General features: G+C 30.2%; 3 protein-coding genes across 3 annotated transcripts; 2 read left to right on the top strand and 1 right to left on the bottom strand.

Annotated features, from left to right (window-relative positions):
* Window positions 1-217: 217 nt before the first annotated feature.
* LOC130900656 (RAB6A-GEF complex partner protein 2) lies at window positions 218-2652 on the top strand. The gene is made up of 4 exons (XM_057811404.1): window positions 218-621; window positions 679-953; window positions 1011-1335; window positions 2293-2652. The coding sequence occupies exons 1-4, from the start codon at window positions 282-284 to the stop codon at window positions 2505-2507; spliced, it is 1155 nt and encodes a 384-aa protein (XP_057667387.1). The 5' UTR covers window positions 218-281; the 3' UTR covers window positions 2508-2652.
* LOC130900655 (uncharacterized) lies at window positions 2527-6172 on the bottom strand. Its single transcript, XM_057811403.1, has 4 exons — window positions 5461-6172; window positions 5106-5407; window positions 3863-4041; window positions 2527-3027 (listed from the first exon to the last, which is right to left on the bottom strand). Exons 1-4 carry the CDS (start codon window positions 5990-5992, stop codon window positions 2649-2651), a joined length of 1392 nt encoding a protein of 463 aa, XP_057667386.1. The 5' UTR covers window positions 5993-6172; the 3' UTR covers window positions 2527-2648.
* LOC130900654 (zinc finger FYVE domain-containing protein 9) lies at window positions 6161-17857 on the top strand. The gene is made up of 13 exons (XM_057811402.1): window positions 6161-6358; window positions 6518-6794; window positions 6847-8232; window positions 8345-8796; window positions 8889-9168; window positions 9245-9487; window positions 10087-10365; window positions 10420-10645; window positions 10857-11046; window positions 11103-11262; window positions 11347-11587; window positions 13748-14033; window positions 15029-17857. The coding sequence occupies exons 2-13, from the start codon at window positions 6518-6520 to the stop codon at window positions 15185-15187; spliced, it is 4179 nt and encodes a 1392-aa protein (XP_057667385.1). The 5' UTR covers window positions 6161-6358; the 3' UTR covers window positions 15188-17857.

Raw genomic sequence — 17857 nt, 5'->3', positions numbered from 1 at the left:
AAAAACGTCATACAGTTCTTCTTTTTTCAAGTTTTTAGGAACAATAAAATCGATATACTAAAATTTTATATATTTTTTGGCAGTCCACATAAAAGAAATTGGAATCTACTAGTAGTAATTTAATGTATCCTATAAAGATCCTTTTTTTCAAATTCATTATGAAGCCACAGATTTTCTTCTTATTGATTTGTTATCAACAAATTGTCTACTAATATTTTGACATTTGATTTGTGTCACAACACAATAGTAGAAAAACATATTTTCATTAAAAAATTTAAACAATGATTGAAGTGGTAGCAAAACTACCCCACGGTCATGTTTTTCTATCAGGTGAAACTTTAGAATGTAGTGTGACGTTTAATCATCCACCTTCTCCGAATCATACTGTATCTCAGAGTCATATTGATGTCTTCGAGAGTTTAGCTTGGGCCTCAGCTCAAATACATTGTCACTGTTTCACTGATTCAAAAGTTGCAAAAGACAGAGGAGGTGAAAATGTCTCAAATTTTCCTGGTACTGCTTTAAGCGTCAATATTAATGAACATGCTAAAGTAGAAGTAGCTACCAAACCTAAAATACTTTTTTGTGATCTTAGATTATCCCCTGGGCAATCAAAAACTTGTGAGTGATCAATTAGAACTCATAACTGAAAAGTTAGTGTATAATGAATAATTTTAGATATTTATCGAGAGAAGATACCAAACGATTCCCCACCTTCTTATAGAGGACAATTAGTTAAATACTCATATAAAATAACAATAGGCACACAAAGAGTTAATAGTCAAATCAAATTACTGAGAGTACCAATTAGAGTTTTACCACTTTGCGAAACTTTAATGAACGATGCTGTAGCCATGTGTAATGATACTACAGAAGAACTTACACCGGCAAATCCATTTTTAGAGATTAGAAAAAAAGAAAGTCCTTTGGAGATTGCACTACAAAGTCTACAAGTAAAAAATATAGCCTTTTTCTTATTGTACAATAATAAACTTTTATATAATTTTTAGAATATAACAGCTAGAAGAAACCCAAACTCTTATATGATAACAAACACTTGGGGAAAAGTAGCTAGATTCTGCCTTTTTAAACCATCTTATAAACTAGGAGAAGATATTATTGGCACTTTTGATTTTACTGTAGCTACTGTTAGTTGTATACAAGTATCTGTATCACTCCAATGCGAAGAAAAGACAAATTTAGAAAATAGTGAAGAACCCAAGACAAGAATTATCACCTTTGGTAATTTTCATGATGTATGTTTAGGGTATGATTATACCCAGCTTATTCTACCCATACCGCTACACGTTACACCCGATTTTTCCACCAAATTAGGTAATTAATCATTATTAAGTAGTTTTTCTCAATAAATAAATTTCTATTTCACATTATCTATGAAAGGCAAGTTTACTAAAACTCTTTTATGACAAAATCTTGTATATCCAGGCTCGTTTTTGGATATATATCTTCGAAGGTTCTACAAAAATTCCAATGTAGATAGATTTAATTGATAGGATTAACTGCAACATTGAAGCTTATTGTGCCCCCCTCCCTATTAAAGTTTTTTCCACATCTATAGTCAAGTAGTTTTGATAAATTTCAGTATTTGTCCAAAGTTTTTATTATGTGCACTTTCATTCATTCAAGTGATTTCCTTCCACAAAAATTTCAATGTAGATAGATGAAATTGTGAGTTACACGAAACTGCAAGCTTAAGTTTTTGTGTGTCCCCTCTCAGAACTGTTTTCCACATCTATAATTTGCTTTTCAATTAAGTAATTTTAATGAACTTCAGTATCTGTGCAGGCACTTTAAGGAAGTTAGATCCTCTCTGTTGTCTTGTTCAAAGCATCCATTATATAATTTTGCAATGTCGAGGCATCCTAGCACTTGTTAAACTGAAGTTTCATTATCCTTTTCACATAATCTAAGCCTGACAGTTTTGCTGGTTCTAATTTTATTATGAGCACTGCACCAAACCCTTTTGGTTTCCTTCAGTAACACACAAAAAGGCTTTGGGTTAATAAAAGTTTATAAGTCATATTTTGTGAGTATATTAGCCCCATTTTCTTTGATTCTTGTGTAACTAATAACTTAACTTAAAAAAAATATTGTCTATTGTGCCTATATTGAGTTTTCTTCAGCACTTTTAGTCAATGAGAATAGATACTCAGTTGCCTATCATTTCTGATAGTTTCTTTCTACACATCTTCTAATTGCAAATATTCCACTTGGTTTATCTCTCCACTATGTCATCGGGTGCTCTAATAAATTTTTTTATATTTATTTCAGTCAGTCTAACATGGAGGTTACACTTTGAATTTGTTACAAGCACTAATAAAGGGCTGTTATTACCGTCAAAGGAAGATACCGAATGGCAGGCACCTTCAGAAGTTACAGTTGAAACTATGGTTTGGAGTTTACCCATTAAATTATATTCAACAATTCCTACACATGTCGCACAAGGTGTTTTATCCAATAACGTGCATAAGTTGACAATTAGATGAAATGTTCAGAAGAATACTGTTTTTATTAATAAAACTTTATTGTGAAAAACATGAAGTTTGTATGGATGAAAACTAATTAGTGAAATAATAACAAAATACTTTATAAATCATATTATAAAAAAAATAAATGAACAATATGAATTAATGGGTTACTGATTGACATGAATGCTTCCACCTAGCTTGTGCGAGGAAACTCAAACTCATGGCTCTGCAACATTTTGCACATACAAGATTAGGTTCCATTCCGTGACATACAGAAAAATGTGTTATTAACATTTCATATCTATCATATATGACATCACAGAAAAGGCACTTGAAAGTTATTATTGGTTCTATTGACTCTTGTACATCTTTACTATTACTTTCAATCATTTTTTGTATCTTGTTTAAAAAGACGAAAGAAATCGTCGGTGAGGTGTTATCTTGTGTACCTTTGAAGAAATTCATCTGGAAGTCTATTTTCGGAATAAACATTTCACAATAACCCACCTCTCTGGCATTTCCATTTTCAGCTGGTTTCCTAAAATAACATCATTAAATAAAAATAAATACTATCTTGTTACAACAAGTAAAAAAGGATCTAATGTTCCTTCATATAAACTAATACGCTTGTTGTCCACCATTTTGAAAACTCTCCAAAATTTATATACTAAAAAGGAATGCAAGGTTCAGAAAGTCTGAGTGACAACTCAACAATGTTCTCGAATATTTAATGTTACTTAATCTTTCTGGAATTCTCAATAATATCCTTTTATATTTCTGACCTTCCTCTTTAAAGGAGTTTGTTTACTTTAATACAGTAGAAATCCTACATTCCTATTGTAAAGACAATTTAAAAAATAATAGTAATAAATAGAGCTGAATATGAAAAATTCGTACAATTTATAAGAAATACCAAAAGGGATTTAGAAAACTCAAAAATTATGTGTCAAAATAATAAATACCAAATACTAACAATAAAAAATAATATAAAGGAGAACCTGTTAGTTACACCCAGAAAAATCTTAACAAGCCAAAGTTATTGAAACGTAAAAAGAAATATATTTTGTGAATATGTTATCAGCATTTATTTTAATATAAATTGGAATGTTGAGAAATAACAAAAAATGAATTTAGTTAGTTCATTTGATGCATTAAATAATTGAATTAAATTAATTCATTCAATGTAGTAGTTTCAAGTTGTAAAATTTTGATTAATAAACAAAGTTCTTAAAAACTTGTCTGGTACCGAAATATATAGTTTCTCTTTTTCTGGAGATCTTCTTTGGTAGAGCTTGCCAAGGCAGCAAATTAACTTATAGATATTGGCCGTTATTTGATAAATATAAAAAATATATATGCAAAAAAATATTTACCCCCTGTTAAGTTTTTTGTTTCTTATATAAGAACTCTGTCCTATGTTGAATAAAACGGAAGTGTTTGTGGCTATGGTCATGTCTGAATTTTTATAACCTAATAATCTACCTATTTCATATATATCAGCTAACATTGCTTCCAAAATAAGTTTTATAGCATCAAGTTTAGTTTTGGATATCTAAAAATATAATACATACTATTTGAAGGGTATCGAAAATATCTTTACAAAAAAAGATGAAAGACGCTCTATTGTGAACTCAATAGTAAAGAATTACTTCAGGTCCACATTACAATATTCAATTTTCAGAACCAGTGAATCATTTAAAAGTATACATAAACAACAATGCAAAACATGAATCTTGGAATCCCCAAATAAAACCTATTACTAAATCGAAAATATTGAACCTAAATTATATATAATTCGAAATATTTTTTCTATAATCATCAGGTAGGTACTTTTAGTAGGGTTTCCAGTCACAGTTAGTAGTTATGAGCTATGCAAGTGTGCGGTGTATAAAAGTCAAATTATTTGGCAACCGTGGCTTCTAGATCAACCATCAACAAGTAAATTTTCAGATTCGGTAAACGTCCTACTAGAGCCTAGCACACAGAAGAGGCCAAATAGTTGAAAAGGGATGGCAACATTTACTAACATGCTCAAACAGAGATTTTAAGAAATATCCAGAAGAGATGGTATCCAGGAAACAATGTTTTTCACAAATTCAAGAAATTGTTGTTCTGAGGAAGATAAATGTGATTCAGAATAATTGTACTGTAATATATGTATTACAAATGATGACCACAGAGGAAAAGTATAGTCTATAATGTGAGAATGCAGCATGGAGACCCAGATCTATCAAAAAACAAGGAATTACAGGTCTTGGAACTTGTAAAAGTGCAGAGACTGCAACATGCAGGTCATATAGCGCAAATGGAAGAACAGAATATTACAATTGGAGGATTATGGTATAAGAAACAATATTCTAAAGATATGCAATGGAAAGATTGCAACTCTGGATAAAAACAACTGAAGAAGAGAAGGTCAGGAACTGTAGCACCATAGAATAAGATGCCAAATGGTTTATCATATATGACTTTCATTCTTCTCACTGCATAAAATATATGGATTGATTAATAACTTTCATTGATTCATATTTTGAGAACTGTTATTGTTGTAATGTGATAGTATAAAAATTTCCATAATCATTTTAAATCAAGAATTCATCGACTTTTCTTACTCACTTTTGGTAACTTTTGTAATAAATCATTAAACTGCTGGGCATACATTATCAATAAACTAAGAGTGTAGCATTCCCTTTCCGTGCGGGGATCGATAATTTCTATCTTTTCTACTTTTGGAGAAAAGTCCTGATCGGTATGGCAATCAGTGAAATTGACAAATCTTCTGTATTGACTTTTATTGTATCTTTTAAAAGATAATTCAGGACTAATAAATTCCACAGCTACGTGAGGCCAATTTATGAGATCCTTTATTGCTATGGGATACCAAGGGTGATATTGGTGCTGGCTTAGTAATATGTCATCTAAAATTATCTATGAAAATGTGTTTACAATATCAAAAACAAAATGAACTAACCTTCGACATCTGAAAAAACGAATGAACTCAACATTTTGGGAGGACATTGGATATTAATGGCAAATGGTGCTATATCAATTGTTGCTTCTGATAGTTCAGTTTGTACTTCTTTATCCACAAAGTTATTTGAATTTTTTTTAAATTCATCTTTTCGCTCCTCGGTTATGCAATTTAAAACAGCTGCATACCCATGATGTATGAGATAATTTAATCTAAACATTATATATTCCCTGAATTTTGTAAACCAATCTCTAAAATTCAATTTACCGCTATAGTATTCTTTACTTTTTTGCCATCCTGGCCAATTTCTAATATAAAAAACCAGCATGTACGGTAATGCTGACGATAAATCGGGACTTAAACCGTCTAAATCCACAAGAAGTTCATATTTTAGTATTAATGATAAGACGGAAATATCTAATTTTACGTGTTTTCGGTCTACAAGTGCTTGAAAACATTTTCTGAGGGCATTAGAATTTTTATTTTTTATATAATTACTGATCAACGTCGAAGTTAATATAAATTCTGCCATTTAAATTTTATATTTGCAACTATAAATTAGTGTATATTGTAAATTGTCAATAGTGTCTCGGTCTTTATACAAGTATACTTTCAATTATTTTTTGTTATTATTTTATCGAGTTATTAAGGTCTTCTTCTTTTTTTAAATTTTGATTCTTTTTGAGCATATACTACACTAAAACTTATTCACAGCTGGAAAATACTAATAAGAAAGAAGAAGCTCAATTCTTTGACGTCATGCTAATGAATGTCACCAGTCTAATTAATTACTAAAAATCCATTAGAATAATAAAATTAAATACGGAGATAGTTAGAATTGGTGCTAAAGAGTGTGTAAATGCGATGACTGTTTTTATTTTTTTAGAAAACTGCCAAGGCAAGTAATTTCAAAAATATTACATTGTCGTTTATTTTTATTTATTTGTTTTACGAAAATAAAGATTTCCAAAATTTTATTGTTAATAGTAATTCTAATGGTTATCAACAATGGGCTATATATTAAACCATTTTGATAAGAACTTCGTATATTTTTCAGATGGACAAATTTGCTGTTGATTTAGATCAAGTTCTTAATGATTTTGAATATAGTGAATTAACAGACCAGTACAGCAGTACGGTAAGAAATCCCGCAGATACTTCTAGTTCCGTTCAACATAACGTTACTAAACATTCAATTAACAATGTATTTCACAGTTTAAATGAGTATTTAAACACTAGTGTTGAGATACCTTCAGAAAACAATATAAAAACAGTTGGAGACGAAGAAAAACCATTTAAAAATACTGAAACTTGTTATAATAAATTCCCTCGAGGTAAGTTTTATTTGTAATATAATCATATCATACAGATTAAAATTTTTAATAGATAACAGCAAAAAAAACATTGGAAATGATGGTAGTAATCATAGTATAACAATTTTGGAAAGACAAAATGAAGGCAAACATGAAAATGAAACTAGAGATTGTGAAAATGATATTCTAATAAAAGAAAAACATGAAAATGATGCTGGAGATTGTGATAATGATGTTTTAATAAAAGAAAAAGATGAAATACATAAAAATGATACTGGAGATTGTGATATGGATATTTTAGTGAACGAAAAAGATAAAATACACAAAAATAATGATGATTGTGATAATGCAATGTTAATAGAAGAAAAAGATAAAACACATGCTCTTGATGCTGGAGATTGTGAGAATGATAAGTGTGTAAGAGAAAGTAAAGAGAAAGATGAAAATTATGTGGGAAATGGTGATAGTACAGAATTTAAACAGGTCTGTGTAAAAATGGAAGTATCAAGTTTAGCAGATCATACTACAAATTCTGAATCATCTTTAGATGACTGTATTAAAATTAACAAAAAGGAAATTGAAGAAGACATTAGTGAAAACAAATCTGTGGTTTCAAAAAGTAGAAAAAACACAGAATCAACAAAAGAAGATATATTAATAGATTTTGACATCTCTACTGATGTTTCTGAAGATTGTAAGACTGACCTAAAAGAAAATCTCATCCAAATAAATGTTACAGATATGTCAGCAACTGAAAATGATATTACAGAAGAAAAAGAAGTATCTGATATTAAGGATGATGAAGTTCTAGCTAAACATACCTTAGATAAAAGTGAAGAATTAGAAAATAGTTTTGTAGATAAAATTATAAATATAGTTGGTTTTGAAACTGTGACTGATGTACATGAAGATGAGATGGAAGATTTGTTGGCAGAGCTAGAGGGGGATCAAGACCTAATAATGGAAGAATCTCAAATACTGAATGAAGATGTAAAGGTAAAACAAATAGAAATAGAAGGTTATCCCCATGATAATCAAATTGCGAATGAAACAGAAGAAAAGCTACATAAAGAAGAAGAACCTACACCTACCATATTATCTTCCAAACAAGATACAGTAACTTTGACTGAACCAGAACACCCTGTAGAAGATGATATAAAAATAGATAAAACCAAAGTTGAAGAATGTGAAATATCTAAGAAAAAATTGGATGCTACATCAGAAAATGTGAATAATGAAAAAATAGTAGCAGAACAACTAATAGAAGATACAGTAACTAAAGATTCTATTAATAATGTTGAAGATGAAGAAGAATTAAGTGGAAAGGAAGAAGATGAAGTTGAGACTGAAATTGATAAAAATTCAGCACAATTTGAACGTCAAGATAGTACCTCTAGACCTCAACATTTACCTCTTAAAGAAGAAGAAATTGAAAAACAAAGGGAAATAAATCTTATTGGTAAGTGATTTACACTTTTTAATAAAGTAGAAAACTATTTATTCCCTTGATACATCATTTGCATGAATTGGTTTGTTGAACTTAAAATTATCTTTTCAATACCTCAATATAGGTGATCCAGGTTCTACACCATACAATAATGTGTATGTAAACCAAGAAATAACCAAACAGGAAAGAGATACAGAATCTATATCTTCAACATCATCTAATTCTGACACTGGTAGTACTGTTTCTACGGCTTCTACTGAAGAAATAAGAGATGACAATGATGAAACAAACACCAATACAAAAGAACAACTAGTAATTGCCATTGAAAATGAACAAGTGGAAAATGTAGAACCTTCTGGTGATACAACTGTAGAAGCATCAGAAGTAAGTGGTAGGGAAGAAATTGAAGATAGACCTTCGGGGGAAGTAAATGTCAGTTCTAATAATCCGGAAAGGGAATGGTTAGGAAAAGAAGCACCCCTATGGATACCGGATTCAGATACTACAAGTTGCTTGCATTGTGATATGAAATTTACAGTTTTGAAGAGGCGTCATCACTGTAGGGCATGTGGATTGGTAAGATAACATAATTACACGATAATAAAGCTTCTAAAAAGTTGATGAAATGTTTTTTTATTCAATCAATTATTTTCCTATCATTTTAATAGGTACTCTGTTCAAAATGTTGTCACCTTCGATTCAAATTGGAGTATTTAGATGCCGAGGCTAGAGTCTGTAACAAGTGTCACAATATTTTGAATAAAGATACAAATAGTAGTTCCAGTTCAGATCTATCGCCCGATCATGCGAGCTCTCCTCTTAGACGACCGAATCCCAACAATCCTCTGGAGTATTGCTCCACCATATCTCCCCTACAACAAGTGGGTGTTACTGCAAGCAATCCTGTGCCAGCTGTTATGGTACCTATCGGAGTTTTGAAACGAAAAGGTGATTTTTAATTCGCAATAATCACCAGTTTTGTTTATTTTTGAATTGAATTTAAAAACTATTTATAATATTATAGGTAGCAACAAAGCAAAATCAAATAAAAGCGTCATGTTTTGCGATGGTATACGACCTGGTAGCGATTTAACAAATTTAGATAACGATTTCAATTATAACAATACCAAAACTAAAAAATTGGAGAAGACTAGTACGTTGGCGGGCAAAATAAATAGAAATCTACCATTGATAGATTCAGAAACGAATTCTTTTATACCAAAAAGCGAAAACAGTTTACCACCTTTAGTAACAATATTTAAATCTGGTAAGAAGTTTGGACTACCATTTTCATCCAATGCTCAGTTTTCTAATATAATCATTTTTCTTCACACTGTGACCTTCAGTTGGGATTTCTATACTTTTAACTTGGGTAACTGAGTTGGAAGAGGTGGTTTCAAGAGTACAGCTGTGTTTTGTGGGGGATGCAGTATAGATTTTAAGTTGAATTTCATTCTCTTCAGATTTTAACTTCCTAGAATTTCTTATGTTTTTATGATGATTTGTGTTGTTTATAGGTCTCTTTTCTTTTAAAATCAGTATGTAAAAGTTGACTTTTCAACCTACTTTTGCCTTTATCGTCAACTTGAACTTAGCTGATCTAAAATTAGAAGTAGACTACGGTTTTTGATTGATTGCTAAAGTCAAGTACCTAATAAGGTAGTCAAAGTGATTTGACTAGTAGTTCAATTGCTCCAATTAAAAAAAATCTTATCTTGGATACTAATAGAAGTTTATTTTTTCATTAAATTTTTATCTATTTATGTAATGAGTTGTTAAGAATGCTCTTTTTGTTGTTTTAGTCTCTTATTTCTTCTAAATTATTGTGATATATTTCTTGTTGGAATTTTTGAATTGTATTTTTAGATATAACGTACACAGATTGCCAAAACAACCCTTCCACTGTGGAAATGTTGAAAGAGAATCAACTCACTTTTGCCCTTTTGTTGAATTTGTATGTCCATTTGAAAATTATCAACATGAATTGTTGTTTAAATAAAATGGCGTGGTGCTTTTCCACTGAAGGATTAATAAATGTCGGCCAGGACGAAATTGTAATCATTTTGGAATATATTGACGAAGAATCATTCGTACCCAAAGACGTTTTTTACCATATTAACCAGATTTACAGCGAAGCAGTGAAAGGTAAAAATATTACTAATACAAATTTATAGCTGTTACTTTGTTATTAATTTTCAGGAACATCTGTTAAAGAAATGGGTATTTCATTACACAATTCATCGAATTTTTTGGATTCTAAAAACCACGCAGGATTCGTTTATATCCGTCCTACTTTTCAGTGTCTAGAAAATGTGATAAAACCCAAAGAACCATATCTGATCGGTATATTAATACATAGATGGGAAACCCCTTGGGCCAAATTGTTCCCTCTTCGACTGATTTTAAGGTTAGGAGCAGAATATAGGTGAGTTTTAAATTTTTTTTCAAGACAAATTTCATATTGAACTAGAAAAAAAAATAACTTTCATTTTCATGTTCAAATTTTTAGTATACTACTAGTAAGTTAATTTAAATACTAGCTGAATACAATTTTTGGTTAATTATCTGCAAATTTGGGTTTCTTAGGTTATAATTTAAATTTTTGGGAATCAAATTACGTTTGTCCTTTTCTCTAGATATTATCCTTGCCCTGTGATATCAAGTCGACATCGAGACAGCGTCTTTGTAGAAATTGGACATACAATCATAAATCTATTGGCAGATTTTAGAAATTTCTCTTACACCCTACCACAAATTAATGGTCTAACCATACATATGGAAGATAAAAAAACTACAGTTACCATTCCAGTGAATAGATACGATCAAGTAAATAACCAATTAGTTTACGAGAGAATTTTTTTCAATAATAGAAAATATTTTAGGTAATCAAATCTATAAACAATTCGAGCGATCACATATTAGCTTTCGGTGGAACTTTCAGTGAAGTAGCAGACTCCCATTTGGTCTGTATTCAAGATACGCAAGGAAACGAAAATTGTTATTCGACTCATTCAATCAATATTCATAACAAACCAAGAAAAGGTAAGTTTTGAGGCACATTTTCTACTACAATTCTTATTTTTTCCTTTGTCAGTGGGATTTTTCGAATAAATATTTTTGTTTAAGTTACCGGTACAAGTTTTATAGTATTTAATGGAGCATTGAAGTCTTCCAGTGGTCTAACTGCTAAATCTAATATAGTAGAAGACGGTCTAATGATCCAAGTATTGTCAGAAAGTATGCAACAAATTAGGGATAATTTGAGAGCAATGAAAAATCATACGATATCTTGTGGTTGCGTTAACGCAGATTCTGACGAAACCGTTAGTATTGTATGGGGCGAGAATGACGTTAATTTTAATATAGGGTAAGTATAAAGTGAATTATTAATAATATATTTGTTATAGGAATCCAGAATATACCAAAATATTGTGGAAAAAGGTACGTTTCGTAACATCCTGTAGTAAACAGTTTTTCATGCGGTTAAATTACAGAAGATAGTGAAAATTACTATTGACAACATTTTCAAAGTTGTGCTTTGTGACCAATTCAAAGTTCTGTTCTTAACTTAACAAACTATTTAAAATTTTGTTTTGTGACTAATTTTACTTCGTGACAAGTCTGTTGAATGTTTTTTGATCAATTGAATGTTTTGTGCTAAACCTGACAATTTACTGAAAGTTATTTCATAACGAGTATAATGCTCTGTGATAAACCTAATAATTGTTGCTACTCCTGTTCTAAATTTGACCACCTATTAAGAGCTTTGAGAACCACCTAAAGTTCCCCTCGAAACCTGACAGATCTTACCTTTTTCACCATAAAAAATTTGTTATGCTTTGTGATCAATTCAAAATTCTTTTCTAAACCTAACTAACAATTGTGTTTTGTGACTAATTTAACTTCATGACAAGTCTGTTGTATGTTTTGTGATCAATTGTGCTAAACATGACAACTTATCGAAAGTTATTTTGAATGTTCTGTGATAAACCTAATAGTTCTTGTCATTATAAACATAAATGAATTGATCACTATCTTGTTGCCTTTATAAATTAATGTTTTGTGATCAATTCAAACTTCCCTAGAAAACTTGTCAGATTTTGCTTTCCTTCACAGTCATAGATTATGATGATATCAAGAAAATTGTTAACACTAACAATTTATTGAATGTTGAAACTATTGAAAATTGTGTTTTGTGACTAATTTATGTTGGTAGCAAGCTTGACAACCTGTCAATTTGTGACCAATTTAACGTTCTGTACTAAACCTGACAACCTATCGAAAGTTTTGTTTCGTAACTATTTTAACTTTCTGTGAGTAAGCTGAATTCTATTCATGGATAAATAAAAAAAACTCATGTTTTAGAAATTAGTGTTTTTTGACTTATTCAGATGTCTGTACAAAATCTGATAACCTAATGAGTGTTGCGAACAATCTAAAGTTCCCTAGTAAACTTGACATACATTTTGTCTTCATGTTGTTAAATTACAGAAGATCATGAAAGTCTTGTTGTCGTTCACAACCTCTTGAAAGTTGTGCTTTGTGACCTATTTCATGCTTTTTTCCAAAGCTGACAAACTATTGACAATTGTGTTTTGTAAGTTAACTTAAGTTATGTTATGTAACCAATTTAAAGTTTCCTAGTAAATTTGACAGTTTTTGCACTATTCACAGGATTGACAATAAAAGTGTCAAGAAAATTGTGTTGTCATTAATAAATTATTGAAAGTTTTGTTTTGTGAACAATTTAACATCCTACACTCTATCAGAACGCTCTTGCTTTTTAATAAAAATTTTATTGCCATCAACAACTTTTCCAAACTTTCCCTGAGTAACAAAGTTAACGTATTGCGTTAAATCTTACAGCGAATTGAAAGTTATGTAGTCAATTGGATGTAGATGGATAGACAATGATGATATTAAGAAAATTGTATTGTGAAAGCTCCGGTTTGTGACCAAGTAATTGTTCGATGATAAACCTTAACATCTCATGTATGAGCAAAGTAAACTATTTCTGACAGTTTGTATGAACAGTAGTGGAATTAGGCTGCCACCTTGTTTTATCCCTTTTCTCATTTTTGTCCATTCAATTTTACTTTCCAATATTACACGTTGTTCATTGATTGAGTCGAGTGCTACTGTTAATTGCTAATTAATGTTTACAACTTTTTATATTTTTATAAATGCCAGTTTTTAAACTTTTGCGGGTGCTAAACAACTGGTTTTGTACTTTCCCAGGGTATTGATGTATACCATTATTAGAGATGCTTTCAGGGAAATTAGCTTTCCACTTTCATTCAAACCGACAACTAAAATCTTAACATATAACTAACTTTGGAATTGGTGGAACTCTCGCTGATGTTCATAATGAATACACTATAACCTACTAATAGTGGTACCAGTTAATATATATAATTATAGCTGTGTTATCATATTGGTAATGGATAATACAATTTTTCCACAATATTATATACCCTTCTATTTTATTACAAATATTTGTTAAATTTTGAATAATTCTTTTCTTCAGAGTAACATCAGCGATCGACGGTATGGCTTTAAACGGCATACCATCTATCAGGGTACACAACGGTCAAAATTATAGCGCAAACGGAAATCGAATAATAAAATGGACGGAGGTGTTTATTATTCAAAATGACGATGATAGTAGAAAAAATCAAGATCCCATAGATGTATCTAGACTATCGGAAGGAATAGCTAAAGCCGTTTGTGACGCGCTTGTTAATTATCTGGATTTATTGGTTACTAACAATTTTTATAAGATTGGAATCAGGACTAACCTACAAGTAGACAATGTAAGTAAAATATGGAAACTTTTGAGTAAATTAAAACACCTTGGATTTTGGTTATCAACAAGTTTTTGACCTTCCTAGGTACTATTAGATCGAAATATTTACTATTGGTGTTATTAAGGCTAAATACATTATTTACTACCACAAAATTTACAATTACACTTTAATAAACTCTCTGAGGATGATAAATTAGTTATAGAATCGCATGTCAGACAATATAACGAGATATGCTATTGGTGACATTGGCTAGTGAGTTTCAGCTGTCAAATATTTTAGTTTTACATCTTAAAACAGTGTTTTAATTTAAATAACTTGATAGTTACCTAACAGTACAATTGAAGAAGAGAATGTACAATTAATTTTTGTTTGAAAAAAAAGTTTCCGAAAGCAGTGGTGATAACTCGCAATTATATATTGTATTAAAGACAAACAGTGACATATGAACTACTTCATATTTAAATTGTGGGTGATCAGTGGCTAATTGTGCACCGATTTCTTTCTGATAGACCTGTCGTGTCCCACTTGAAACAATCAAAGTTGATGCCATTTGAAAAGTTAATCAGGCACTTTGGCTTGAACCTTTAAATGCGCTAGGTAAACTGTACGGCTTGTCCAGGATTTTGTACCTTGCACGTCTGAGTGTTAGACTACAGTTTATTTCTCTTCCGTACACCAGCAGGACTACGTGTCATCTTTGATGCCCATAGTGTGAAGTGGTGTCTTAGATAACCGTGAGAGATTGAAAGGCATGTCGAATTTCGTGCCAGTTTAAGTGGAGCAGTTAGTTAGTAAAAGAGTCGGAAGAGCCATCTATGTGTGCCTTAGCTTGTCTCTTGGCCAGTTAATCCAGGCTGCAGTTGTTTGATGATATCCAGCCTGTATCCTGTCCCCATGGCTTCAAATTGTATCTTTGATTTGATATTTAGGAGATCTCCCTCTACATCGACGCCTCTAGTGATAGATTCAGTATTTTTATGTACTAATTAATTTTTTTGTAGGTGTCATACTGCGGGGGTAGTAACAACACAAAATTACCACCGATATATATGAAAAGTTTGGATAACGAGTTAATTCCAGTCCTACATAGATTAACATCAAACAATCTTGGTGAAAATTGTATAATTTTAGAACTACTATTTCGAATACTTAACGTTTGAAATAATTTGCGACAATAACATTATTGGATTTTGATTATTATATCTAGCCAATAGAATGGTTAAGGTGTAGTAGCTAAATAGTACCATATCCATTATTTTCATTTAAATTTATAAAAATGTGACTGTTAATTGATTTTTTTCGGTATATAAAATTTTTCTAAACACATGAAACAAAAATCAGACTGAAGCGAAAGTTTTTTTATTGATGAAGTTTTGGTCCAAATTTCTTGGGAAGTTATTTCAGCGTTAATCACTTTCCAGGACATTTTCCATTGTAACTGATTGTCTGAAGTGTATATTTTTCCACTACGGGATGTAAAGGTTTTCATTTACATTTCTAAAGTTATTTTTTTTGTCTCAGATGTCTTCTTTCTATGTAATCTGTTTGGTAAACGACTGCTATGATTGAATTTTTGTTCTAATCCACAATCTTCACAAATTAGTGACCAATTAAAAGTTTTATGATTGTATTACATCCTTTTCACGGATAAATTACAAAAAACTGATTACAATTTTTCTTCCATTGATAATTTTCAAGTTTGTGAGCAATTTAACGTTCTGTGCTAAACCTTTCCACCCTCCTTGTGACTATAGTGATAGTTAATATTGCATTCAATATTTCTATGTACTAATTCACTGGTAACACTGATAATTGTTACATTCTTCCCGTGGATAAATTAAAAAAAATCATAAAAATTTTGTTTCTGTTGAAAACTTCTAAAAATTTTTGTTTTGTGACCAATATAATATTTGGTGGACACCCTGACAGTTCTTACAATCCACATATCGCAATTTTATTGCCATAGAATGAGATTTTCTGTGGCACAGACATAGGGTTTCCATTTTCGTTTCTAAAATTGTTTTTTGTGTCTTGAATGTATTCTTTCTATGTAATGTATTTGGTAAATGAAATCATGAAAATTTTGTTTTAATCAATAGTTTTCGCAAATTAGTGCCCAACTAAAAGTTCCGTGGTAATTCTGATCGTATTACATTCTTTTCATGTATAAATTATGAAAAATTATTACCGTTTTTCTTCTACTGATAATCTCTGCATGATTATGTCTCGTGAACAATTTAACGTTCTGTTCTAAACCTTTTATCCCTTCTTGTGACTGTGGGGGTAGTAAATAGTTTGTTCAATATTTGGTGGACACACTGACAGTTCTTATAATCCACATATCACAATTTTATTGCCATCAAATGAGATTTTTTGTGGTAGCTTTTATATTTGTCTACTTCAGGATGTAAGTTTTTCATTTCCCTTCTTGAATTTGATTTTTGTGTCTTGGATGCATTATTTTTATCTAATCTGTTTGTTACCTTCACCTATCTAAGCCTTTAATTGCAAATTATCACATTGCTCTTCATGTATCTAAAAACATTCATTTTTGAATATTTTGTTTGTGTATTTTTTATTGATACTGTATTTTTCTGCATTATAACAATTGAAGTCATCTTAAATAGTTTTCAATTTATTGGTATACTCACTTACACAAGTTGTGGTATCGGTTATCTTTGACAGATTTAAAATCCTGTTCTTCATAAAGCTGTTAGTTACCTCAAAATCACAACTCGATGTGAAATATTTTTTATTTTTTTTATTGTTACTGATAGGAGTCTAGTACATAACTGAAATTTACATTAACCACTTTGTACTGATCGAACAATTTGCTGCGTTCAAATATTTAACCAACATCTGATTTCATTATATCGCACCCCAATCACTAGTTTTCATTTTACAGTATTATATTATATCTTATTTTAGGTTTTAATATGCTGAATAAGTATTTTTAATCAAACATTTTCTATATGTAAGCACGTTAAGTCACATTTTTAGTTAGTTTTTTTATATAGTTAACAGTATTTACAGTTTATTAAAAAGGTGAAGCTTTTTATGATATACATATACCCATTAAATCAATAGAATATAAACAAAAATATAACTAGGTTGCTAAACCGGCTCCATTTTGGATCTTTTAGGATGTATAGAACTTCAAATGCCTTTATTGACATCATAAATCATTTTCAAAATGATTTGAAAGTCGGAGCATTTTATAGTACTTTTAATACTCAATGTATGGCTCTAGTAACACTTCAAAAAAAGTCTTAAATCAGTTCAAAAATATTTTACTGTATGTTGACACTCCATTTTGTATCTTATAGGATGTATAGAACTTTGAGACCATAATTCATTTTAAAAATGAACATTTGAAAGATCTCTCATTATCTTAATCATTAAAAATTGCAGTGTTAATTGAAAAAAAATTAAACACGCCCGACGTATTTTCAAATTTAGAAAATCTTGACTGTTAACGTACTTTTGAAAAAAATTTGTTTTAATTAAAATTTGTACAAAGCGATTTAAAAATAAGATGTTCATCTTATATTGTAAGTTAATCCATTATTTCTAACTCGCTTTGTATAAACCAATTATATAAAATATACAGGCTGTCTCAAACTATATGGATAATATATATTATCTGATATTTAATTTGAGGCATCCTGTACATACAATTGTATTGAAATTATATCTATTCTACAGTAGCTTTTAAAATTTGTATATACATATACTTGTTATTTGTTACATAATACTGTACATTCTAACTATACGTTAATTATTTAATTTAATAAGATCATTATATTTCTACTACTAAACCTTGTTTTATT

Source organism: Diorhabda carinulata, chromosome X (assembly GCF_026250575.1).
Source record: "Diorhabda carinulata isolate Delta chromosome X, icDioCari1.1, whole genome shotgun sequence".
NCBI classification, from domain to species: domain Eukaryota; kingdom Metazoa; phylum Arthropoda; class Insecta; order Coleoptera; family Chrysomelidae; genus Diorhabda; species Diorhabda carinulata.
The sequence above is the reverse complement of the archived record's forward strand: the minus strand, read 5'-3'. Positions and strand labels throughout refer to the sequence as shown.